This window comes from Daldinia vernicosa (genome assembly GCF_022497035.1).
Source record: "Daldinia vernicosa strain CBS 139.73 unplaced genomic scaffold F5Y00scaffold_28, whole genome shotgun sequence".
NCBI lineage: Eukaryota > Fungi > Ascomycota > Sordariomycetes > Xylariales > Hypoxylaceae > Daldinia > Daldinia vernicosa.
The window spans coordinates 267,518-294,073 of record NW_025953944.1 but is presented as its reverse complement, the minus strand read 5'-3'; the positions used below and the strand labels follow the sequence as shown (position 1 = coordinate 294,073).

The 26,556-nt window shown below is 48.0% G+C and overlaps 3 protein-coding genes and 1 non-coding gene across 4 annotated transcripts; 2 read left to right on the top strand and 2 right to left on the bottom strand.

The window, feature by feature from the left end:
- Positions 1-10,185: 10,185 nt before the first annotated feature.
- On the top strand, positions 10,186-12,711 carry F5Y00DRAFT_253546 (kinase-like protein; the record flags this gene model as incomplete). Its single annotated transcript, XM_048010064.1, has 3 exons — positions 10,186-10,375; positions 10,475-10,780; positions 10,922-12,711. 3 exons carry the CDS (start codon positions 10,186-10,188, stop codon positions 12,709-12,711), a joined length of 2,286 nt encoding a protein of 761 aa, XP_047864118.1.
- A 6,431-nt stretch (positions 12,712-19,142) lies between these two features.
- Positions 19,143-19,248, top strand: F5Y00DRAFT_t103. Its single transcript has one exon. It is a non-coding gene; the product is annotated as a tRNA-Ile (tRNA).
- A 1,139-nt stretch (positions 19,249-20,387) lies between these two features.
- On the bottom strand, positions 20,388-21,874 carry F5Y00DRAFT_94424 (uncharacterized protein). The gene has a single exon (XM_048014359.1). It carries the CDS (start codon positions 21,739-21,741, stop codon positions 20,464-20,466), a length of 1,278 nt encoding a protein of 425 aa, XP_047864117.1. The 5' UTR covers positions 21,742-21,874; the 3' UTR covers positions 20,388-20,463.
- Positions 21,875-22,402: 528 nt separating this feature from the next.
- Positions 22,403-25,631, bottom strand: F5Y00DRAFT_94428 (glycosyltransferase family 39 protein). The gene is made up of 4 exons (XM_048014360.1): positions 25,266-25,631; positions 24,911-25,200; positions 23,103-24,853; positions 22,403-22,942 (listed from the first exon to the last, which is right to left on the bottom strand). Exons 1-4 carry the CDS (start codon positions 25,499-25,501, stop codon positions 22,433-22,435), a joined length of 2,787 nt encoding a protein of 928 aa, XP_047864116.1. The 5' UTR covers positions 25,502-25,631; the 3' UTR covers positions 22,403-22,432.
- Between the last annotated feature and the right edge of the window lie 925 nt (positions 25,632-26,556).

The following is a 26,556-nucleotide window of genomic DNA, read 5'->3' as shown; positions in this document are numbered from 1 at the left end:
CGTAAAATTCCCCCCCGATTTTTTTCCCCTTTTACTCGCCCCTTTTCACATGTGCCGCCCCGCACCGTTTATAAACCCGTTTCCTTTTATCCTACATTTTTTTTCTCCCCCCCCCCCCCCCCCCCCTATTTCATGTAGGTCTAAATCCACGCTGACTAAACATTAGTACAACTAATAATGTAAGCAAGCAGAACCCTGAATCTTACATACGTGTACGATGTCAGGGAGGAAGTAAACGTACTACCTCGAAGGCTAGCTAACGGGATCCGTTGGGGCAACCAGCACCGCTCGTGGCGTACGCTTTTCAACACCTAGACGAAGATATTGCGTTGAGGACCGCCGTTAAGTAGGTAGTAGTACTAGAATACAATGTTGTGGCTTCGTATTCCTCTAGGAGCATGCTGGTCAGCTTACATATTGCATGTGGCGGTTCCCAAACCCGGTCGAGTTGGTTTGCTTTTCCAATGGCGGACTATACGAACCCCCGCAAGACTGATATCGGAGGAGACACGTAGGCGAAAAGTTGGCCAGGTGGGCTGACTTTTCCCTCTTGTTTCTCTGTGACTTACATGATGCATTGCCTATATGCATGGTAAGAGGACCACGCGGCCATGGTGGTAAGGACCAGCGGGCAGAGCTAGCTCTAATATGCGTGCTACTTGGTTTTATGAAACCGGGCAAAGAAAAAACATCTATCCCACGTTGTCTTTGTGAGATGTAATTATCTAGGACCTAGGTACCTTAGCTTGTTTTTATGTTAAGGGCCAGTAAAGAAGCAGTACCGGTATATAAGCCGATAGGGCCATTGTAGTGTCTTGGCTTGCTGATTCAACCATACTAGCTGTGACTGGTGGCGCTATGTGGTTAGCCCTAAGGCTACAAGTGTAGATGCATTTGAAATCTAGCGTTCGGGTTGGCTTGTTAACAAACATCGGGACAAGGGAGACCGGGTCCCGCGGCCCTCCCTGGGAACGTATAGCAAGTAGATACACTTGACTTGGTTTATATGGGATACTTAAGGGATCCCAACTTATGCCGGAAAACTGACCGTGGTGGTATGCGTATGGTGCTATCCTAACCGTTCATAACGGTCCCTTTGTGTAAGAGCTGTACACGGTAAAGAGGGACTAAAGGCATATTCTGGGATGTATGAAATTGCCTTAAGCTAGGTATCCTGTATCAAGTTTAAGATAACTCAAAGCCTTTTGAACAGATGGTAAGGCTTAAAACTGGTAAGTTCACTGCCGATGAGTGCGGATCTGAAGTATGGCCACGGTAGCCCTACCCGTGCATACCCTAGCAAAGTCGGCTCTATACTGCCCGGTTACTCTAAGAGCTCCTTGTAGAGACCTCCATTGATGATCTTCTCACGCATGATGGCCAAGACATCCTTTTCCATGTTTAATAGGGGTCCTAACATATGTATATGTCAGAGTAGTGTACGTAGTAGTCTAATACGGGTTGGCACAGTTTATAGTAACCAAATGGTCATGTAGAGTCGATCGTCCTTAGGCTATCGAATGTGTACCCCTAGAGATGAAAACTGACCGCTTCCTCAAAGGACGGAGCTGACTTGCTTGCTCGCTCGCTTAAACTTTCATAAATGCTTTGTGGCGAGTATCACAAAGTTTCAGACGAGTGTAGCTTGGGGATCGAGGTTGTATTGGTCTCGTGGTGAGCTTTATAGCTTACGAGGAGGAAGATGGTCATCGTTGTTAGTAGTGTTTGCCTCTATCACGAATTCTTATGCAGTCCTCAATGGGTTATCGCATATGTCGTTTAATTCGGGCGAAGTCGAAAGTTGGACTATCGTTAAAGTGTACGGCAGCGCCTGTTGTTTCTTCATACGCTTCTTTAAACTCTGGCCTTACTCTTTGACTTAAAGGAGACCGGCTTAATCTATATCAATCTAACCCAGACACCATAGCGTAGGACGTAATAGAAACCTATAAAGCTATAAACGGATGCTGTATCCTGGGCATTTTGATGAATTCTACTATGGTGCGACTTGGTTTGATCAACTAGGCGTATCGACTTCCTAAAATTGTAGCTCGGGCAGGTATGGACGCCTTATCTGGACATATAAGGATTGTAAGGAGGATTTCCCTTGTAAGAATTAGTGTCACTTTGCTTACGACTAAGCCTGGAGATAGAAACTGCTTTTCCGGGCTACTCGAAATACCCCCCCTAGAAGCCAGAGACCGTGTTGCGCCGTACTCGGGCGTCGAAAGTACGTTTGACGTATATGTAAGCCCGTCCTTGGCTCCGTCGTCAGCGGCAGCGGGTGTATCACTCTCCTGCCGTCATGATGACACGACAGAGTATGCCGATCGGGGCAATAGCTTTCAAAGTGAAGCGAAATTTAGGTCTTACATCTAGACTTCTTCCGTTTCGGGATTGGTATCAACACGTTACAGTACGCGGTCAATCAGGGATAGAAACAATTGGGAAGCGAATATGTTTAAGGCTTCGTTTGGATATCAGTGACACGTCAACCTAGTCGCAGGAACCTGCTTGAAGCTTGGCAACATTCCTCGAGCGGTCGATTCGCGGGCAATGTTAATGTTTGACCTCTGATAGTTATCAGTAACATAGACAAACTTGATCAAAAGGACGCGCGGTGCGGTATGCGAGACACAATCGTCGCCTTTTAACTTGAGGCACGTTGCACATCTCCTTGGCAAGAAACGCAACTGTCTAGACGAGCGGCCACCTGCGAAACCCGCCAGTTTCGGGCGAGACGCAAGGAACTGCGGACGCTCGCCTCGTCTGAAAGCATATGTGCATGCTTAATTTGTAACACTGCACTGTCCCCCAGAGATCCTCTCAGCCGATGTGCATAATTGTCGTACATCCCCGGACCCCCTTCTCGTCTCCAAGGTGTGCATCGGAAGGTAGTTAAGTTTAAGTAGGGAATGTGCCTTTACATTCCGGTACGCAGCCCGACCGAAGGCCCCTCTGGCCCCGTAAACGACTCTCCGGGTGGGACGCGGTAATGATGGCTGCCCCCTTATACATAAAGGAGGGAAGGGGGGGATCCCAGGCAGCCAATTTGAGTGCTTTCGCCAGTCGGCGATGCCAAGGACACGATCCCTTTCTTAGCAGACGCGCCAAGTATGGTCGGACCGAGGTTTGTAGCCAGTCCTTTTAGATACCAAGAGATTTGATCTACCACAATCGACTTGGCAGGGACGGCAGTGGGACTTTGCGAGTCGCGCAGCCGACAGCAAGGCACGTCGGACTTATTAACCTAGCAGCTTTCATAACCGGCAGCCGTCGTCGCCATCCTTGAAAAAGGGGCCGTTGGATATGATACCTTGGACGGTTATGTAGTCTGCGGTACTTCCCGAGCACGTTGGCAGGTCTACTGTCACCTTGTACGATGTACATAAACAGAAACAAAACATGTTGGAACGCGGTCTAGAAGTGTCAGCATGAGGTATTTTTACACTTTGCATGTTTCAGCAGGAAGCTGGATATACGTAGAGCGGTCGCGTGGGGATAAAGTAAGCAGCGGTACAAGCATGTCTTACACACACGTCTCGTCGACCTGCTTAGAAATTGTGTACAAAGGCTTTGGAAAAGGGTGTCGAAAAGACGGGTGTCTCCAGGATACTGACAAGACGGGATGAAGCGTTGGGCAGGGGTAATTATTACGCACCACGCACTACTCTTAGTACCCGTCTTGGCTCGTGATGAACATCATGGTCTGTGCCGTCGATGGGGGCTAATTTCGCAAGCCTGCCTTTACAACCAGAACAAGCTTCTTGCAAATGACGAATAACCGGGGACTTCCATTGACCCCGAAGAAGGCAAGACAGCACACGACGGTGAGCACAATCACAAGGGGGTTTCTCTCGCTGACGTGGGGAAAACCTGGAGGCGGAGAGATTTTTACCAATGATGTTGACTTATGTATGTTAGCTTAGAATGCTTTGCTGACGGTCTTGCCCCAACACCTGCTCGTCATGATTCCTGCAGGCTGGGAAGATTTCTTGCACGAGACGAGTTACCTACTATGTACGTGCGTTCCCTGTAGGCGAGATTGGAATTTCTAGTTGGACTTTGCTGGTACACTTGAAAACTTACGAGTCCCGCTGGTTGACCGAGATGGTTGAATCACCAAAACGCTTATTCACCGCCACTTCCACGTTAGTTTGCTGAAGCTGACAACGACGGTAGGCTATGAGGCTTTTCTTAGTTGAGGCATGGATTGAGACGCCACGTTTGGAGGTTCTCATTATTAGGGGCGGCCACTCAGAGATCACGAACTGCCCGGTTACAATTATAGTAGCGTTTCGGGCTGCGCTGGCTACGGTTCTCAATGGTTGTCATCATTTCAATGTCATCGACGGTAACCGAATTGCTAGACGCTACTTGATTGCCTCGCCCAAGAAAATACAACACTGGTTCCTTTTTTTCCGATACGTACCCCATGGGTAACCATGTCGATTAGTACGTGGCCGAGGCTATGGAATAAATCCCTCAAAGTAATTTGGACCAGCCCCTTTTGCTAATGAGGACTAGAGACCTTCCCGTTAATGCGTTAATGGGGGACATGGACATGGAAAGACGAGGCGCCAGGTTTCGATCTCGCTAATTCAATTTCTTGCGACTCTTAACTATGGTAAATCAGCCAAGCGAAACAAAAAGGGACAGTTCTGTTCATACGTACATACATACATTAGGTACATAGAGAATGACTTGCCGATCTTGTGTTCAGCCAAGAGCCTCAGAAGGCTGACTGCTTCGCCAAGCGTGAGAATTGCCATACACTAGGCCTCTCACAAATAACACAAATTAGAATGGCCTAGCCCGATTCTCTTGGCCATTTATTTCTAATATCTGGATAGAAGACAAGATCTCAGAAAGAAAGCAATCATGGTTTACTATGTAGGTAGGTATTCATCGTAGTGGGAGGACAGTAGAGCCAAGACGGCTTGACACATTTCAACCATATTGTGTATTTTCGCATCGAATTGACACCAGCTGTTTTAATGCAGGAGGGTAATGCAATTCCTCAGGTCACGAGAGGTGAAGATTCTGATCCGCAGAGGGTCCCCCGATTCGTTACTACATAGTAGGTACCACGAGTAACGAAAGCTGCACAAGACTGCTCTTTTGGGACGACTGCAGAAGCACTTGAGGTCAAACGGTCCAATCATCGGCTTTAGTTGCGTGGGGGGAAATACAACGCTTCCATCCAGTAGACTAATTAAGGGCAAGGTTAAGAAACAGCCCTGTTAGATGATTAGCGGATTGCCTTATTCAACCAAGCCGGCCTTGTTACGAATGTAACAACACAGGTAATAGGATTTGAGATGCCTGCCGCCTTTCCTGCTAGGTACTTGGGTTTGAACTGGCGCCGGCTTCAAGCGCTAGAGGCGTGGCTGCTATCGTGTCGATGGGATATGGGAACAGAGTTGGGCTCGTGAGAATGCAATACCGGTATGTGATTGAAGGAAATTGAAGCATGACGCCGTTCCGAGATGCTTCTCGGTTGACGGGCAATTGAGTCTTGGCCGCCTTGAGTCTTGGCCGCCACCGTGAAGGCGCCTGCGTGGTATATTCAGCCGGCGTCGTGCTGGCTAGGCTAGGCGACGATGCTAGGCGAAAATCTCGACCGAGGTCTATTTCTTCATTTGGTCTACTATATAAACCTTGATAAATTCAGCTTGGCCTGCCTGAATACCGGGAATGAGCCAAGGTAGGTGTTCTCACTAACGATGCCTACCAAGAAATAGCGAAGTCGATAGTTCCCACTTAGAAGACCGAGACATTTGACGATAGTAGCCAATCACCAATCATGGTGTCTACCTGACTACCACACCCGTTTAGATAGGGATTTATATTGTGTCCGTAAACTGTGGTTCTCTTTTAACGGCGTCTATGTATAGTATAGCCAGTATTCTCGCCAAGTACGTAAACGTGGAAGATAAAAATATAAAAATAAAAATATTATCATGATCTTATTCCTGTCGTCATCGCGCTCCCCGTTGATAAAAGAGAAGCCCGGAAGAAGCCCGGTACTGTCGGTAGTTGATGAGACATCCAAGCATTTGTGGCGAATGATATGGTACCGTATGCTAGATTACCTATGGCTAGATAATGTCTGGCAAATCTAGTTGGTGCCCTGCCGCCCGTGGCTTGGATGATAGGTTAATAACATTTCGTCGGAGTTTAAGTTGGGAATCGAAATCGAGATAGAAACTATGACTAGATTTCGCGAGCGATGCAGTGATGTCCAATTCAAGGGTCAGGTAAGGCGTGTCCGTCCATCTGCTCCGTCTTGGGTAGATCTAAAGATCCTCCAGTGGGCATCAAAACCCGCTTAGGAAAAGACCCGGTAAGGTGGGCAAATCACGAAAGGGGGGCGGAAATGCGGCGCCGCGCAACCAGACGACGACACATACCGCGGCCGCGCTCGGAGCGTCTCGGAATGATCGCATCTTCTCGATAAGCCTCGTTGGGTACGCAATGGACCGAAGACCGTAAATAGAGACAACTGTCAAGACCGAAACGTTTGGGAAGGCGGGATCCAAGAATATCTCACTAAATACATCCGCCAATGCTCGGCGCATCAACTAATGAGCAACAACGATGATCACTTGGCCTTGGCGGTTCTATCGACAGAGAGATATCTTTAGTTTAATGCCGACGCCTAGATTCATAGCACGAACTTGAAGTGTTCCGGTCGAGCGAAACTCATATCCCATCGGCTATCGCACCAGTCAGTTGCCTTGCGACGATGAGCTATGTGGCTATCGTTGATCAGTATTTTTTTTTCTTTGCAATAGTATCTATGTAGGTAAACTGGTTTCATTTTCATAGATCATCATCTACACTACATAGGTGTTCACACCTGATATGACGCATGTAGGATCGGGCGTCGAAGAGACTGGCTCGTGTCACCATTCCAATGATGGATGTTTATCCTCGTTACACGACAAAAAAAAACTTCAACGAATAAGCTGGACTCTTCGTAATTGCGTCTGGCTATTATTTCTACGTTGTCTGAAGGGGTTCAGTGGCGTCAGAAACTTGAACACTTACATCATCTCGATCGAAACTCGTAACGTAGTCGACAATCATGATTCCTTTCGAATGCTTCTGGCGTCTAATGTCAAAAAAACCGCTTCTATTATTATTAGCGCACGCTTCGTTCTTCTAATGGCGGATGTAAAAACCACCGGCTCTTGGCGGGCGCGAGACGTAGGGTAGTGGCTGGGTCGGACGCGCGACGCCAAGGCCTTGGTCTGAACCAGCAAATAGATGAAGGTTTTCTTGGTATTGCCAATTGTTTTTGCTTCCGAACATAACTGAGGACCGAATTACACAGCCAAGAAACTCACCAACGGCAATCACTTTTCGAGTATTCTGTTAATCTCTTTTTTGACCAATTCGCAAAATATGTAACTTGGCACAAAAGCAAACGTATCCTTGGCAGGGAATGGAAGTACTGGTAACTGCGAAGAGGGGAAATTCGTCTTGGCTTCGTATCTTTCTAGAACAGATGTCGAAGAAGATGGGTACACGAGATCTACCCATATGCCTGATTTTCGCTGCAGTGTCCTTTAGTAGATACCTATCACGTTGTTGCTAGATACCGTAACTTGGAAAACACCGGTCATCTGAGGATGATAATAGAACGTCATGTTTCGTATTATACATTATGCTAGTACTGTGCCCTGATATCTTGCTTCCTGATTTACACTAGCCCTTTAAGACCTTCCAATCGGGTTTCACTCTCGACCAATGCTGTTCATTCCTATTACTTTTACAGAATGGTCATCGAGCATAAAGTTATGAAGATATTTCGACTTTTCGGTGATTTATGTGGGAATAGCGCCCCTGGGTTTACCCACTTACACGATAGGACCACCCACTCTGAGCTGGGGCTCTCTGGCTGTCTGGGGTCTCCAAGGACCCAAGAAACAGCTAGAGATAATCCTTTGATTAAATGGTACATTAGAGCCTTTTAAAAGTAACGAATAATACTGCGGTAAATACAAGCTATGAAGTGTCTCCCTCCACATTATCCCCGTTTCGCCGCAGTGGTGTCTCTAGGAAGTATACGATACCCGTTATGGTACCTCCTACTCCCACTACGGTTTGATTACATGTAGTATTACGACACTAGGCGTGCTTGACGTGAGTTATGCTAAACTACTAACTAGTCGATATCGTAATCTCACGTTCTCCATTCTGACCCATCGATCTATACATAGTACTAAGGTACTGGAATTGTAGATGGTCTATGTACATACCTACATACTCGCATATACTACATACAGTAACTAGACGATGGTCGACTTTGCCAAGGCACGCATGGATTTTGCCGCGCAATTACTGCGCACACATGTCCTACTCAACTCAGGTTCTCAAGGGAGCCAGAGCCAATATTTCGACACAAAACACTATGTATGATGCCGCTGAAGCAATGTACGCCAAGTGCTTTGAAAGTCCGAGACTCAAAATTGAAGCAGTACTAGTATCTTATATCACCCCTTGGGAATTGGGCTTTGAGTCTTTTTTTTCCTGTCCTCCTCATTCCTGGTTGTTTTTTTAAAAAGTTAACTAACAACTTAAGTCGACATTTCTTCTCCCCACGCCGCCGCCGTGCTACCCACTACTCCCACTTACAGCCATTCCACTTACAGCGATTCATTTTATACACTCATAGCATATTCCCTAGTACAACCACCCCAACTTCAAACCTGACCGGGCCACACATCAACCTTCCTGCAGGCCGCTTCCTCTAGCCCCGTCTCCGCAGGGTCCTCTGCAGCTAGCTAGTATAGGTTATCTTTACTCTCTTGTACTGGTGTACTATACTACCTTGACTACCTAACCTACAGACGCCTTTCGTACTTCGCACTTTGCTGCGAGCTAGGGTACCGTAGTAGTGGGTTGCTCGCATGCACATTACGACTTGGGCCAAAGATCAACAAAGTGCCCACAAGCTTCGACTTACATACAGAATATAACGCTCACTACATACCATGTCGAGAATTCAGCCCCTAACCTAACTCTACAATTGCTATTATAATACCGGCTCCCATCCTCTCCCGGATCTTTCCTTGCCTTCCTCCTCATCGCTGTCTGCCTTGGCATTCAGGGAACGTAGATCTCTGGACCCTATTATACATAATACATCCGTAGTGTGTGCAACCCACGACATTGCAGCATACTACATTTATTATTAAACACAACCACCACCCACCGTCGAACACCTGCATCGAATATTCGAAGAAGGACACAGCCAAGCCACATTTCGAGGACCCTTTTGTCTTTTCGTTATTAGGTTTTACCTCGGACTTGTTCGATGTACGAGACTTGACGACATCTCCGAAAAACGAGAAGGATCGGTTACTGTTTCTGCCGTCCCGTCGAGGTTACCACAACTATACTAGACCGGTATTGTTCAGCCGCCTTTAGGACTTAAGGAGAGAAGAAAACATCGGATGCTTTTCTTCACCACCGACCAGCAAGAACAAAGAACGTTATCGGAAACCCGAATCGACCGAGTTACTTCTCCGACTACCGACTACCGAGGGTTCTCCGTCCAGTCAGTAGCGAGAAGGGAATCCTTAGTCTAAACTTGCCTAAGCCGCTAGTTCTTTTGGCTTGACCTTGATAGAGAAGGAAGAAGAAGAAAAGGGCTGCTTAGGCTAGGATATGGGCTGGTGTGCCTGGCCGGATCAGTCTAACTTTTTGGATACGGCCCTTCTAGGTCTAAGTTGGTGAAGCAGCGCGGAAAATAACGCTTCTCATAAGTTCGAACCACGGCCGAAGTCCCGCCATACGTTCCGTTCCATACGTTCCATACGTCCCAACCAACGTTTGTCAGCTGCTTCCACTTAATCTGCGACCCTCCGACCTTTTACAACCAGCCGTTATAGGTCATTACCTCCTACAGTCATCATTATCCCACCGATTCTGACCCCCGCTAAGGCGTTTCCCACCTAGGGTTTTCCCACCTAAGCTAAGCTAAGCTAAGCTAAGCCAAGCCCATTCCCTCCAGCTCAGGTATTTGACCTGGCAAAGCAAGCCTAGCGCTGCCCTGAGACTAGCGCCCTGCCACAATTACACTTGCATAGAGGTAACTTGTTGTACCTACTGGTATTGTACAATACTAAAAGTGCATAACTGGATCGGTACAAAAGTACCAATCAATTTATAACAATGGCAGCCCCACAAACCCAAACCAAGACCCTGTCCCCGGCGATGTCATCGCTGTTGCCCTCCGATAACTCGCATTCACCCGCTTCAAGCCAGTCGTTGCATCCCTCTTCCTTTGACACCGCAACAACAGCAGGTGACGCTGCGACTTTTGTTACTCGCATTTCGTCATCTGCATCAACAACTCCTTTAGGTATATTCAGCCTCCCCAACCCACTCTTTCTTCAAAAAAAAAACCTGACCTTGAAATAAAAATAAATTTATAATTACTAACTAATTTCTTACCCTACAGACATCTCTCCGTCACCCTCTATTACTTCTCTCAATACTACAAATACCACTACTACCTCTACTTCCGCCTGTTCCAATAACAGTCTGACTCCAATTGAGTCGCTGAGGCGTTATCCCCTAGACCTCACAGATCCAATCCCCGAGGAGCACGACGAAGAAACCGAAGAAACCAGTAGCGAGTCTTTTTCTAACGAACCCGCTACACCAATTAGCGGGAGACAATCACGGGATTTTCGCTATTGCGAACAGAACGATACTTATCTACGTCGCGACTCTGTTACTAATGGTCTCGCTGCTTCTGCATCAGGTGTTCAAGAGCATTCCGATGTTTCCCTGACTGTTGTAAATAAAGACGCCGCGAACCCTGCTCTTTTATTTCCTCCTTCAATTGTTACTCTTCCTCCTCAATCCCAAGATACTCCATTGTCGCCTACGTCTATTGTGCCAGTGGTTTCTCACGAACCATTAAATAGACCATTTACGACACAGCCTGAATACAGTCGATCTAATTCAGATCGACGTCCCTCATCTACTACAGCGCCAGTAAGATTTATTGCGCGACGTTCTTCGTCTGCATTATCCAAGATGGCGTCAATTTTTAAGCGCAACAGTTACCACGTGGGGGACAGCAGTGTAACAACGGAGTTTAGGGAACCCAATTACAATGGAGAGACATCCGATTCCACTCTTGCCTCTACCAATAGGGTAACCCCAAACACAAGCCGTCGTCGCTTCTCTTATCAACGCTCGGTCGTATCGACAAGATCAAATACCCCACCGTCACCTGCCTCTCCTTCAGATTCGCTTCCTAATTCACATGAAAAGGCCAATAATGCATCTCTACCTACGTCGCGCGACTTTTTAGAAAACAACTCTAAGAAAGCCAGGGCCAGCACAGGCCTTTCTATTCGCAACAGAGTAGTAGGGTTTGCATCGAATAAGACTCATTCACACCGACGAACAAAGAGTCTAGAACGAAAGAAGAAGAACGAGGAGGAACTAACAAGACAGCCATGGGCAATCCCTCCAGACGCCGGTACTGGCATGAAGGCCAGGAGACTGAGTCTCAGTCTTCCCGACGACTTCACGGTTGACGTTGCAGATCTCACGAAAGAGTTCGAATACCAGCACAAATTCCTAGGCCGCCATGGAAAGCACTTAGGTAAAGGCGCAACGTCGAAAGTTACTCTTATGGTCCGTAAGGGCAGTCCTGGCGAGTTATATGCCGTTAAAGAGTTCCGCCATAAGAGCTCATCGGAAACCACGGAGGAGTATGAGAAGAAGATAAAATCCGAATACAGCATCGCAAAGAGTTTACACCACCCAAACATTGTCGAGACTGTTCGCTTATGCACCGACCACGGACGTTGGAATCACGTAATGGAGTACTGTTCCGAAGGCGACCTTTTCGGCTTGGTTTCCAAGAAGTATCTCCGAGATGAGTCCCGCGAAATTGACCGTGTGTGCTTGTTCAAGCAGCTCTGCCAAGGAATCAACTATTTGCACTCGAATGGCATCGCCCATCGGGATATCAAGCTGGAGAATTTGCTGATTACCAAAGATAGCAAGCTAAAAATCACGGATTTTGGTGTTTCTGAAGTCTTCTCCGGTATACACCCTGGTCTGCGGGAAGCCGGTGGCCAGTGCGGTGTGGGTATGGGCGACATACGTCTCTGCAAACCTGGTATCTGCGGCAGTCTCCCATACATAGCCCCCGAAGTCCTTAGTAAGGATGTTGACTATGATCCCCGCGCCTTGGACGTTTGGAGTTCGGCTGTTGTCATGCTGTACCTTGTCTTCAACGCCAACTTGTGGGAGAAAGCGCAGGCAGGCTTGACATCCCCAAGTCAAAAAACGTATAACGAACTCAATAATGGTTGGACGAAGATCAATGCCAAGAAAGAAGCGAACCCCGATACCATCGGCGACGATACCTATCCCAAAGTTACTGCGTTTGAGATATGCGTCAAGCCGGCACCTCTTCGACGTCTGCTATTGAAAATGCTCAACCCCGACCCGAAGAAGCGCATCACGATGAGCGAAGTCATGTCGAATAGGTGGATGAAGAATGTCGAGTGCTGCCAGCTGGAGAGCTACGAAGATCCCACCAAGTTTATTGATGCCTCCAAGAAAGATTGGATGAAGTCAGGTGCAAACAAGATCTTCTGTCACAATCATTTACCTCCTATGAGCACAGGACACGGCCTACCTCCCATGCCTGGCAAACCCGGCTATTAAGGAGCCTTTTTTTTTCTTTTCTTCTTCTCTTCGTTGCATAAACTTTAGGCTACGATTTGTGTTGATATGGCGGCGTTCTACGGAGATATCCCAGGAGATAAGGGAGCGGGCGACAAGGGATTTTGTCGCAGTGGTCTGCATTTTTTCTAAACGCGGTCATGGATGATATAAAGTATTGGTGCCAACACCGTACATACTAAATTCCTTTTCTTTGATCATATCTTTTTGCGTTGCGTCGACATTTGAGTGGCTGAGCATAGCACTCACGGTTACCAGCATAAGCATCGAGGGAGGTGGTATCACAGTTGAACCCCAAAAATTGCACGAGCGGGCAGGGATTTCACGAGGCATAGTTCTGGCCTTTGCAGTATCAAATTACATTACCCTAATGCTAGAAATCGACTTTTGCACGGTCCTACTTCATAGGGCTAATCTAGGGTTGGTCGTCCCTCTTGATAGAAGCTTCGTCATACCGCGGCTTTCCCCGCAGGAAGCCACAATAGAATACGTTAAAGTAAAAATTTAGTACATGCAAAGTGATATTATGATGTCTCGTATATTACAAGAATGTCTGAAGTTGGTCCCGACACAATGGTAAACCGCCGGCGTGGTGCAACTTGCAGCTAAGTCTACCTAATGTATTAAGACACTGTAACTACATAGAGCAGTGCTCAAACCCAGGCGCATGGCAAGGGCTAAACAAGGTAGTACACATATTTTGCTTTTCCCCCACAAAATGTAAGTATCCAACGTCAACGGCCGGGCACGGGAACACAGATCGTTGTAGGTGGCGTATTTGGGGTCTAACTTGTGTGTTACCTACTCCGAACGGTGCTTCTCCAGAACGCCAGTATCGAACCGACGACAGGTTTAATCATATGGACGTAAGCCTAATCTCCTGTCTGTCTACTTAGATTTATCTCTTGATCGGCTTAAAACACCAGGTTCGTTGCGCCGTTTAAAGAAAATGCGTGATGGTCCAATATCATGATTTGCGAAAGCGAGGATCTTAGATTTGCCTTTAGATCTCGTGAGATTTAGCATGCATGCACAGAAAAATACGTTATGTAATGGTAAGTATTTCGTATAACTACTTGTACATACTTGTACTTTCCTACTTACAAAGCTAAACAGCTTATATAACCCTAGCTCTTCGGCGTCGGCGTCTCGCGTTGATGGAGTAATCAGTTAGGACGCGCTAAACAAGCGTTTTTGTTCAAATCTTAAAAGCTAGCGCAGTTGCGAATCCTCGTTATTCCCGGGCGTACGGGATTTTCCAACGAACAGCCAGCCCTTCTCGTCCGTTCGCGACCAATGAATCGTCTCCGCCTAGCGTAGCGCTCACAACTGGAACTGGTTCGCCCCTTCAAATTGTCTAGCGTAGCAGCCAAGAACAAACAAGCCTTTTTCGCAAATGCAGAACCTGCATGGTGCGTCTACCAAAATGGCTCCCTTGCCCTGGTTATGGTTCTATCTTGGGTACTATCTTTCGCATCAATCTAAACAGCAGGTACAGTACATACATATGGATACTTACCTGATGTACCTACATAGGTAGGTATCCATAATTGTGCACTACCAGACTACATAAATTTATGTACGTATGTACTACCCGTACTATGGATCAAAAAGACCTGGACCCCCGGCGCTCAAAGTTGGCCAATCGCATTCTCCGCTTTGGCATGTTGTCTATCCGGATGCGGTAATCCACTTTCCAGAACCCAGAAGCAGGGAACAGGGAAAGCGCTGGGAACAACTGTGTGTTACCACGTGTGGGGGAAAAGAGACCCTTAGGTTTCCTTGCTCCTTTTTTTTTTTTTTTTCGGGCACATGGTTCTTTACTTTGCCTGCCGACGCGCGAGAAAAAATAAAAAAAATAAAGAAAGAAAAGAAAAGGTTGATATGAATAATGGCAATAATAATGGCAATTAACTACAGTAATATCGCCGAAACACTTCGACTACCTATTACGGAGATAATGAATAGTGGATGAAGTTTAGCAAATGACTCGTCCGAAGGAGACATACTGACATATCAACTACACTCATACATACACGTGTAGAGGTAGTGGACCTTTTCGTTTTCCTCCCTCCCCGTTACTTTCGGTACCGACCCCGGCTAACAAACTCACGTGTAGAAATATCATCATCCCTTTTCCGCGCTTGTTGCCGCTTTTGCCGCATCGCCGGGCATTCCTCCCTCGATGCGGTTGGCGATGCTGTTGTTATTGTTGTTTCCTTAGCCCGTGTGATTCGTGCCCGCCGTGACGATGGGATTTTCCCTACATCTGCGAGCTCGAGGCGGCCGGTGCGGTGTGAATGGAGGGGGAGAGGGTGATGCGGGAGTGATAAGATGGGGTGGCAGCTTACCTGCCCGGGTTTTTCGATTAAGCAAAAATCGGCGATCCGTCATCTGAAATTCTAGACTTGCTACGTACTAACATACCGGTCGCTTTCTATACGTTCATACATCCACCCATCCATCCATCCATCCATACACATATATCTCATCTCATCTTATGCCATCGCGATTTCATTTATACCTGCGCGCGCGCACGCTGGGTGAGATTCCGCTAGGGTATCATCACGAAGAAAAATATCAGATCCCGTCGAGTAGGGCCGCGGCTTTGCTCCCCTTTGGCGGGTGATCATACATACATACATAGATGCATACATACAACCCCGACACGGTTGGATTTTCAATTGCATCGCTTCCACTTTACGTGGGGGGTTTTAAGTAGTTGGGGGCATTCCCCGGTGCTCTGTTCCGGCTTTCCAAACGCGAACTAGCATCGGCTTATTACTAGTATATCTCATTTTATTTTATTTTATTTTTCCTGCTGGGCCTCGGCTTTACACTACTGCTACTACGGTACCTGAGGTATTGTTGGTTGAAGCGGTTGAAACAAGTGCATGATAGCTTACGGGGCGAAGAGACGCGTGCAGCACAAAGTGCGCTATGTGCAATAGTAGGGATGAAGCGGTCGTCTCCCATCGGCCAGAATAGCCTTTCTAGTGGGTATCTACAGTCACACGCACGCGGTTTGTGACGAGGTACGTAGGGACCCGTACATACGTGGTGTACTGCAAGTCGAGATATCCCTCTGCGCATACGCAGTGTCAATCAATCCTCACTGTCAATCGCGCATAGTTTTATTAATATGTATGGTACCGTATGTACCGTATAGTACGAGAGCTATACGGAAAAAAGGACGTGTCTTGCAACAGGGCGACGTCACTACGATGGGAATAACGCCTAGACAAGGCTCGATCGGCTTGTCCAGGTCCCCCCTTCCCTCCAAGTCCCCTGCCCAGCCTGCAAGACGGGGCGTTGGCGAGATGTCGGGCGCCTTGGCAACGATACGCCAAGCGAGCCGCATCTTGAGGAGGAAGCGGGCGAGAGATAGATTTCGGACTACATATAAGCTATACATAGGTATAGATCGCATTACCTAACCTGTGTACTGCGAATACGGCACGGGCTGCAACGACAGTGGATCATGAGATGAGCGCCTTTGTATGTAGGAAAGGCCCTACTTACCTATGTATGTACTAAGCCTGTGTATACCTACCTACCCATAATGCTGTGGATTCTCTCGCCCTTCGCTCTGCTTCGCCGCGCGATTTCATCTTAGATGGATCAGACGCGCGTGAGATCTTCGGTCCCCAGCTAGACGTGGCAAAGAGGCCGGCCTAGCGCGAGCGAGCGAGCGAGGAACGGGTGGCCGTAGCAAGTAATGTTGAGTGTGACTTATTTCCCGTGTTGTATGTAGTGTATATATGTATTGTATATCCACGGTCTCGAAGGCCGAGTCGACGGAATGTCCCGCCAAAGTCTTGTATACTTCCTCGAGACTTTGCCGTCACAAACCCTCCTCCCCCCTGCCGCGATGCTATATGTATTACCCGAATTCACTTACTCTGCTACCTTAACCGGCGATGAGGCCTTTTTTTTCTTTCTGGTCCCCTGCCTTACCAATTGAGTTATAATAATTAGGAACGATTGGGCTGAGCTATATGTAATAACCAAATATCCTTGACTTTTGCTCTCTTTCTCTCTCTTTTCTCACCCTTCTTCTTCTTTCGGCGAGGGGGGTGTCATGCGGTATGATGGACGTTGCGTGCGTGCTGGGTGTCGGTGTGCCACAGGAAACAACGTCTTTTCTGTTTCGAGCTGGACGCATCGGGGCTTTGTTAGTTTACATACAGGGTCTGCCCTTTTCCCACTCGTCTGGCCCGTCTCCGACGCACGGAAAGAAAATATGCCATGCCATGTCACCTCTGCTTGCTCCCCTCCTCCCCCCCATGTATGTATATAGGGCTGCTACGGTGCCTCTGCCTAGATGGATGGATGGATGGATAGATGGATAGATTATACATGTCATATACATACGCATACCGTACATGCACGCGTGTATTTGCATTACATCGTGTGCACCGCCGTACATGGCCCGGCAGTCATATACCGGTAGCTATATAGTACCCAGCCAGCCATCCATCCATCCATACCTACATACATACATACATACATCAGAGACTACACACTTACGTAGGTAGCAGCGCTTGTGCCTGCCGCGTAACATCGATGGTGCATGCGAAAAGCTTGATCCATCTTGGCTATTTGTTCCCGCAGCGTCGGACCAGTTTGCAATACTACTATGTAGGTAGGTCCGATATGCAACTTGTCCCGGAACGGGGGCTGAAGGTCGAAGGGAAGGGCGCTGGCAACTTTCTTGGGTGGGTGCTACCCTGGGTTGGAAAGATGGCACTGGACTGGACTGGACTGGGCTGCGGCTAGCGATGGCTTTGTTGCTGTTGTTGTTGTCGTTATCGTCGGCGATATGATATTAAACCGCATATCTGATTTGTCAAAGGCGCGGTAGATGAGAGGGAAGAGAGGGAGGGAAGGGAGGGAAGGGAAGGGGATGCGTAGACATGTGATGCGTGGGGTGCGACAACAGATCGCGCTCTGTTTCTTCTTAGAATCCTTCGAAAGCGCCACGGCGAGCGCTCGGCTGGGAGATGCCGATGTTGCGCAAGGAGTCAGTTGGTGGCGGCTAGCCGGGGCTTGTTCTCGGGTTGGTGGGTGGGGAAAAGTATCGGGATATGGTAGGTATGGAGGGATGGATAGATAGAAGTATCTATGGTATGCACATATGTCATATGTCGACGGGGAACGAGGTTATCGTGACCTCCTTGCGTGCTTATCGTCGCACAGACGAGGTGAGCGAGATGGCTCGTGTGAGCGCCATGTGCCCCTGCCCCGTGGTGCCGACTTGACCCGGCGCCCGGTTCATCCCGGCTTAGCGGCGAGTTCCGGGACCTTCCGGGACTTTCGTCTTGAGGCGGCGGCGGAGCGGAGGGGTTGGTATCGGCGGGTATTTGCTTGCGGAAGCGGGCAGACGGTATATCACACATTCGGATAAGTGGCCCCTTTTTTCGGGTCCTAAGTCTTTCACGCCGGATAGAGCCGTCTTGTTGCGACTCCGTTGATTACCTCTGCTACGTCTCCCCGTCACTTTCGGATATCGAGTATTTAGTAATTCTTTGTAGACTCCGATGGGGCTTAAAGACTATAGATGATATAAATAAATAGCCGGCGTTAAGTCTTGCCAATTTTCCCTGGTCTTGTAAGTGTGTGTAAGTTATACTATGATAAATTCATGTAACTAGTTAAAACTAGCTAGGTACATAGCTATCAGAATGTACAATTTTCTATACGCGTATAATGTCAGCTCGGACGTCTATCCTCTGCCCCTTTTCTAGGAACTTGAGACGGCACCAGTTTTCAGGTGTAAGCGATGAAAGTATACAAGGAAGGATATAGTCACAAAAATAGATGCGCGATCGCCTTTTACTATTTAGTCAGATTTATCGAAATCGACGGTACTATGATATTCAAACTCATCGATGAAACATTAGTTAGAATACGAATATTTGGTGGTTCGAAGTCGTCTTTACTAAGAAGTAGCTTTTCATACCCTCTTAATCAAATCATTAACCCCTTAAAAAGGATGTGCCTTAGTGAACTCCCGCGCAAACGGCACTTGACTTATGAGAGTTGGTCCTTGAAGGCTTAACGGATGTTAATAAGTCGTCGAGTTTTAGCAAAAATGTTCTATATGCTAGTAGCCGGATCTAATAGTAAGACAGCAAACGTAAGCTATGTACAGGCAAATAATATGGTATACTACCTGACATGCCACGGCTGCCCACAGATAAAGGTGTAAAATCTCAAAGTTCCTAGCGTTTAACGTAGACAATTCCTCTGAAAATTTATGAGCTAACTAACCCCGGATGGTCTCGAGCGGACCGGGAGTGGATCCGACCCATCTCACGAAGTCCGGCCGGTATACAAATTTTTCTTTCGTTCCCACCACTTTTCGTGCGCGACTTAATGCGTGTTACCGAACTAAAAATTCATCCAATTCCGGTCCCATAGCTCAGTTGGTTAGAGCGTCGTACTAATATCACCAGTATCACCATTGGTTATATCTAGTCAATGCGAAGGCCGGCGGTTCGAGCCCGCCTGGGACCATTCGTTATCTTTTTGGTACTCTGAAGAAGGTTCACTTTCGGTAGAAGGTTTTTTTTTTTCTCCTGTTCAAATCGACATTTGATTATTTTGTGCTGATAATTGTCGTTTGTCAACTTTCACAATATAATAGTCCTTGTCTTCCCGTCTCGCAGAACATACACGCCTTGGCCTAGTCAATGGGAAGCTGTCGCACTGTATGAGGAGCATTTCAAATAAAAGATTAAATCAGTTGTTTACACTAACCGCGGGTCTGTAGCATTCTATCTAACATCACCTAATTTCTTGGGAAGATTAAAGCGGCTTTTAGTAGACGAACAGTGCCGCGTATATTTGGCCAGTCTCATCAACCATCTGGGCGCTTTGACTGCGCGTCTAATCTCAACTGGCCTAGTTTGATAAAAATATGTTTTACTTCTTCCGGGTTCGGAATGATATAAGCTTCCTATGAAATATAGACAGAATTCAGTTTTACTAGAAGCCATTAGAATTATTCTAGTTGTCTATGAGAATTTTAGAAGTAAGTTGGTGTTTATAGATATTGGTGTTTCAATCTTAAAAGTGCCATCCATATTCTACAAGAGTGCCGATTCAGTAAGAGTTCTAACAATGTTAACTATCTAAAAAAGTATTGGACAACTTGTTTCAGACGACCTGTGAGGTCTTAGGAAAGCATTATCAACTAAGGGATGTCGTCACGATTTATAGCCATGGGAACACGCGCAGAATAAGGACAACCCTCTTAGTCTACGAGGGATTGTAATAAACGCCTGAGCCGGCTTGGATAATGTTTGAGCGGTAATAATAAATCTCATCGAATTCGTAACGGAGTTAGTCCTACTTCGGAAATTATGGCAGGACTGGCTCGTCAACTCCGAGGCTACCAAACGATGGCAACTGAAATCCGAAGTTGTCTAAAAAGGTGATGCTAAAAAGTAGGATTTTTCCATTCCAGTATATCTACGTGATATACGGTAGCTATTGCACGTTCACTGAGCTACGCCGGAACTCGGAACCCCTTTATGAAATACTCTGTATCGTTCTCTTGAGGCACACCCTGTTATGATCAAATCTCGGGTTCAACATGGTCTCGCATAGAGATGGTTTGCTTAATAACGATGAATAGGAAATTTGTTAACTAGCTAACTTGTCACATCAACTTCGTACTTATACACAATCCAAACTCCCTCCCACTGGAGTCCCCGCTCCCTTCCTTAACTACCTACCCACCATCCCATCTTCCTCTTCCCACCCTCTTAACCCCTCCGCCAACGTCCCTACCACATTTCTCCCCCATCTCGCCGCCCCTCCAACCCTTCCATCACCAGCATCCTCCTGAAAACTCACCCTCCCACGCCACCAATCCAACCATCTCTCCGCCCGCGCCCCCTCGTCCGCAGCCAGCAACCCGACGCTCACATCGACGACGTCAGGGCGCCAGCGATCGTGCCAGAAGACGGAGGCGCCGCAGCGCGGGCAGAACTCGCGGAAGACGCCCGGCGAGCTTTCGTAGGTGCGGAGGGGAGAGTAGGTTTGCTGGAGGGTGGGGAAGTCGAGGGGGAGGGCGTGGGAGGATATATCTGACGGAGGAGGAGGAGGAGGATGTGTGGATGAGGAGGAAGATGACGAAGAAGCAGCAGGCGGCAAAAAGAAAATATTACTCCGCGGCACGAACGCCCACGCCTGGACCTCGAAACCAGCAGCCAACCGACAAGACCGACAGGCACACGTGCCGGCCATATACCTCGTCAGGTCCGGATTATCCCTCCCTTGCGGGCGCAGCCACCATTTCTCATCGCGGGGGTTATCGATAATCTCGCGCGGCGACGTCGCGGTTGGGACTATAAGATCCGAGAACGGGGACCGCGGGAGCCGGCTCGAGGCGTCCGGACGCGTGATATAGAAGCGGACCGTCTTGCAGCGGCAGTGCGCTTCGAGTATTATATCCTTGCTGTCGCCGCCTCCGCTCTGGTTTATTACCTGGCTCCTCTTTTTAGATGGCTCGGTCCCCCCAGCGAGCCTGATAAAAGGGGAGAGGCCGCCGTCTTTGGTGCTGTCGGTATTGACATGTCGGGCATATCTCAGGAGGAGCGACTCTTCCTCCCCGCCGTCTCCCTCTACCGATTTATCATCGTCGACGACGCTGACCTGCGCGATGATGGTGCCGGTGGCTACCTCCCAAGACTTACCGATTTCCTCGTCGCCAACGGTAGAGTAATATCGGAATACGTGGCAGCCGCAGGTGCTACAGAAATAACGCTGGGAAGCAGTGGTAGAGGGCTGCGCAGACTCGTCCGGATATGCGACGAGGCCGTTTAGAGACGGCGGCACCCGGATAGGCGCATACGATACGCACAGGAGACCGGAACTATGGCGGCAGTCGTAGCAGTGGCATAGGTCAACACCCCAAGGGCCGGATGTCGATTCATTGGTGCGCGATAATACTACCGTCTGCTTTGCAGCACTGCAGAGGCAAGAGATTACGACTTTCGACATTACGCGAGATCGAGAGTAAAGAGCTGACTTTGTATATATTAATGTTGACTTGACCGAGGGAAGTCTGAAGCCAAACTATTAAGTCAACCCACGTATCTGTGGGCGCTCCCCCGCACCTTTATGAACCTGATGAGCGATAGTCGGAGCTTGCCTCACGTATATTTAAATGTCTAGACGGAACCTGTTGCGATTGGAAACATCAAATTGCTCATCTATACATAAGTATCGCGGAATTACGGCCCGTCAAAGCAAGGTGTAGTAGTTGGATGTTGGAGAGATACGATATCCCACTCGTTATGGACGATGACGCTCGTCCTGATACTACGGAGAGAATAAGAATACGACAGTCATTTAATAGACGACACATAGGGACGTATCAAAATCTTCAGATTAAAGGAAATAGGCTGCGGTCAGCAGGTATAACCGACATGGTTCTAGTTTGTCTTCGCAAGACAATCACTCCAATATCCTCGTCTCTTTTTGTTTGCATTCCGCATTCCCCAAAGTTTTCCCCTTCCGTGATCTTCATTAGTATGGTGATATACACGAGTCCAGCGGACAACACCGTTTGCCCGGGTAAACTCTTTACATTCGGAATGAACCAACATCAATGGAGATTTTCTTCGCCATGACTTTGTCACACAATGAGACGTGAGGCCAAATTAGGAGCTAGAACGGTGAACCGAGGCGTTCAAACGGTTGCGTCGTTACCCTCGCTAGCTGGCTTAGGGATAGACCTCTCAGCTTCCTTCTCACCATCCTTGCTTGACGAAGCCTCCTGAGGGATAGGGTCATCTCTCGCTAGGTTCTTAGTCTCCTGGTTTGCACCCTCAACATCAGGATGCGGTGGTGCGACGCCCGCAGCGGCGAGCTCTTCTAGCGGAGCTTCGACTTCGTTGCCGTTGGCGTCGACGACGCGCGTTCTCGTTTCGTACTTGGTCTTGAATTCGACTTTGCCTTCGAGCGCCTTCACTTGCTCTTCGTTGAGGATGTTGCCGTCTTGGTCCCGGTATTCGACTCGCTCTTCGCGGTTGATCACTTTTTGACCCTGGGGTTCGAACTTGGGTGCCCCCGAGATACCTACCTTTGGGGCATCTTGGTTGTTATCGGCTGCGGGCTGGACTGGCACCTGGTTTTTGTTGTCTACAGCGGGTTGAGAGGTCTGGGCGATTGGGGCTGCAAGTCCTGAGTATGCTTCGTACTACACAAGAGATATGCGCATTAGTCTACCGCCTAATTGACAATTTGTAAATCCTGACATCTGCACTTTATATACGTATCCAAAATCCAAATAGGAACAACGCAAACATCTAACTTCAAACTCGCTCTCTTGACGGCATGCCATGGGGAGGGATACTTACGCTTTCCAAGAAAGTATTGCAATCCCAATCCCAAGTGCTGAACAGCTTGACACGATTGCATTCCGCCTTTGTCCAGGCATTTCCGTATGCGAGGGGCGAATATAAGGCAAAGACGACCGCGGAGATAGCCAATAGCCCAACTACACTGGCCTTGTTGATGATAGAGTTTCCCCTGACGCTTGCAAATCGAGCCGTAGTGAAATCGATAAACTGGGAAAATGCTAGGACGGCGAAGACTAGCGCGGGGAAATAGTGGTGAAGGAAGAGCTGGCGTCCCATCAAGAAAAAGGGGAAGTAGTGGAAAGCCCATCCGAGCACCCAAGTTCCGATCTCGTAATCGAATCGCTTGAAAGTGGCGTTCTCGTAGTCGTTGCAGCTGCGCTGCCATCGAAGGATCGCAATACCCTTGAAGAGCACGTAAATAACCACAGCAAGGGTTGAGGTGTACCATACGATGGGGTTACCCATTAGGTAGATCTGGCGGTGGTCTTTACCCCAGAAGTTGATACCACGGCGGAGGATCGGCCAAGACTCAGGACGGGAGTCCCAGGCATGAGACTCAACCAGACCTGCGTTAGTTTTCCACATAACCTTCTGCAATTCCCAGAATTTGCCGAGGAACCCGGGGTTAACGTAGTTGACCTTCTCGGCATCGCTGGCTAGTTGTGGGTGCGCATTGGACTCAATGTACCATAAGCTGTTGGGAAGAGTACCACCTTTGGCACAAGTAACCTCCTGCTGTTCAGATGCCCAATCCGGCAACTTCACCTTGTGAGAGAACAGGACGCAGCCAGTCATAATGTGGACGAGTCTAAACTTGGTCTGAATGGTTCGGAGCCGCTCCTTGGCAATGGGCCCGAGAGACTGCTTCTTGACAATTTCGACACGGAATAGGTCGTTAGCGTCACCAGCAAATCCTTCATATCCATACGCAGACACTTCATTTTGCCAATCAGCTTCGCTCACGGGCGGTCTAACGTCGTGAGAGTGAAGGCGACGATGAGTAGCCAAATGATATAGTCGGATCACATCGCCATTCTTGATGTAGTTCTCGGTTATGTTCTTCACGTTGTCCCAGGCGCCAGTTCCGTTGATAGGCTCACCGTTAATATCTAAAGGCTGAGTCTGGTTCTCGAGCAAGAATATATTGTTTTCGTCCTTGTGGGGATAAAGGGTGATCTGCTGTTGCTGACTGCCCGTAGGGTACATTAGGGGATGCGAATGAAGATATCCTCCCTGAGTGTTGACATGTCGGATGGAGACACGGCTGCCGAAGGCAACATCAACCGGTACATCTTGCATGCCCTTGTTGTTCAACGTAGCCTGGAATTCAGAGCTCATGAATCCATCTCCGTCGCCAGGATTCGAGAGGCAAATAAAGTGGATAGCGAATATACCCATGTAGATGGTAATGGGAATAATGATCAAGCAGAAAGCACGGGCCAAAAAGTGCTTCGCAAAGATGCGAAGGGTGACAGTCTTGGTGTCACCAAGTAGCACCCACAATTGTATAAGAGTCAAGGTTCCAACCCAGGCAATTGTGAAGAGGCCGACCCATTTGATACTGAGGGTGATTCCCATTCCTACGCCGGTCATGAAGAGCCAGAACCACCAACCCGCATCGAACGCCTTTGAAGGACCGAGTTCATGTTGGTTGGTGAAGGATGTGAAGGCGAGCGCAGTGAATGCAGTAGCGGCGACCAGGGGGGAATCGAGAAGAATTAGACGGGCTTGGGTGAGGAGACCATTCTCTGCGTTGCATGTAAGCGCAAGGTTAAGGTCAAGTGGCTAGTGGAAGGGGAGCTTACCAAAGATGAGAAGAGCAGCGCCGAGGGCGGCCGTAGCCGTACGACAACCAGCAGCCTTCAGAGTCAAAAAGATAGTCGGGATCAAGGCAATACCGCAGATGGCAGGGTATAATCGCATAGCCACGTATGGGACACCCGGCTCTAGATAGTCCTTGCCAATATCCTTGAAGTCGAAGTCACCTTTAAAACCAGCAAGCCATCCGAAAAGTGTAATGAGTAGCTTGGCTAACGGCGGATGGACATCCATAAAGAATTTACCCTTAATATACTTGGTCGCAAATCCACCGAAGCTATAAAGAACATCCGGTGTTAGTATTGGTTGACCTTCGTGGCTATATCTTAGTAGGGAACTTACTGTACTTCGTCGAAGACGACACTCGAGGGTTGATAGATGCGGAATAGTCGCACAACGGCACCAAGGATGGTCAAGACTAGCATAACCTGGTAGTCGGAAAAGGGTAGTAGGAATACATCATTATCCTCGACACCCTCCGAAGTGTAGTCATCGTGCTTGACTTGATCTTTGGGTTTCGGAGGTGTGTAGGGACCGCCTTTCGTAGCGGGCGGCTTGGCCGAACTAGACCTCGCCATATTGAATCGGGAATCGGGATGCGGGATGCAGCTGCAATAGAACTCGACGGGGATGAATTGGGACAAAATGGGAAGAAAGGAGGCGCTTTGTGGCCTTTTCCTTGGAATTACTCGCGTCGAAATTGCTTGCTCGTGTAACAAAAGCTTTTTGCGTTACGCGGCAAAAAAAGTATCACGCCGAAGAAGTGAATTCAGGTCGCTTAACGAAAGTCAAGAAGTGGAACCAACCATTATAAAACAATAGGATAATGAAAGTCCCATTCAAAGAGGTGGGATAATTAAAAGAATCGAGATAATTCCCCCCCTTTTAGTCGCAAAGTTGATCGCAGTTTGCAGTGCGCAGTGCGGCGGGATGGGTTGTGGGAAAGGCTGAAGGGGGTTTAAAGGGGTGGTGTGAATCACGGCGTCAGAATTTATTTTGAGCTTTCGAGCAATCTTCAAATTCATTTACATGGTTTAATTCGAGTAGTACGTAGGCTTGATGCTACAGTGGCCTCATCTGGATTGGCAGATTGCCCCCAGGGGCTGATAGGGTACGTAGTGCTGGCAGGTAGCTGGCTGCTCTTTCCAGGGTCTAAAAAAAGATTTAGCTGCCAGTCTGTAACCTTTACCACCCACTACTATGTACCTAGGTACCTATGTACGTATGAGCCTAAGGGTCTAGAACGAATTGAAATTCGAAGTGCCCCCGCAATTCCGTAATTCATGATCACAGGTAAATACAGTACATGTACAGGTGTCTATCAATGTTATCAGAGGTATATATATCCCATTATGAACCTAAATAGTCAAGATGATATGTACAAGCCTTAGACACGTAATGCAGATTCCCTAATCTGATTTAGTAAATGAATCATATAGGTATTTTATAATGTTTTTATTATGAGAAATTGCAGCTTTGTATTAGTTTGTTTATCAGGTTACCGTTATGTTATCGTTATGTTATCGGAAAGTCAAAAGCTAACGGTACGAGAGTTACAGTTTTGACTCTGAGGTACGGTTTGGCCAGTTTGATTGGCTAAATTTACGGATTATACGTTAATCCGATTACGGTA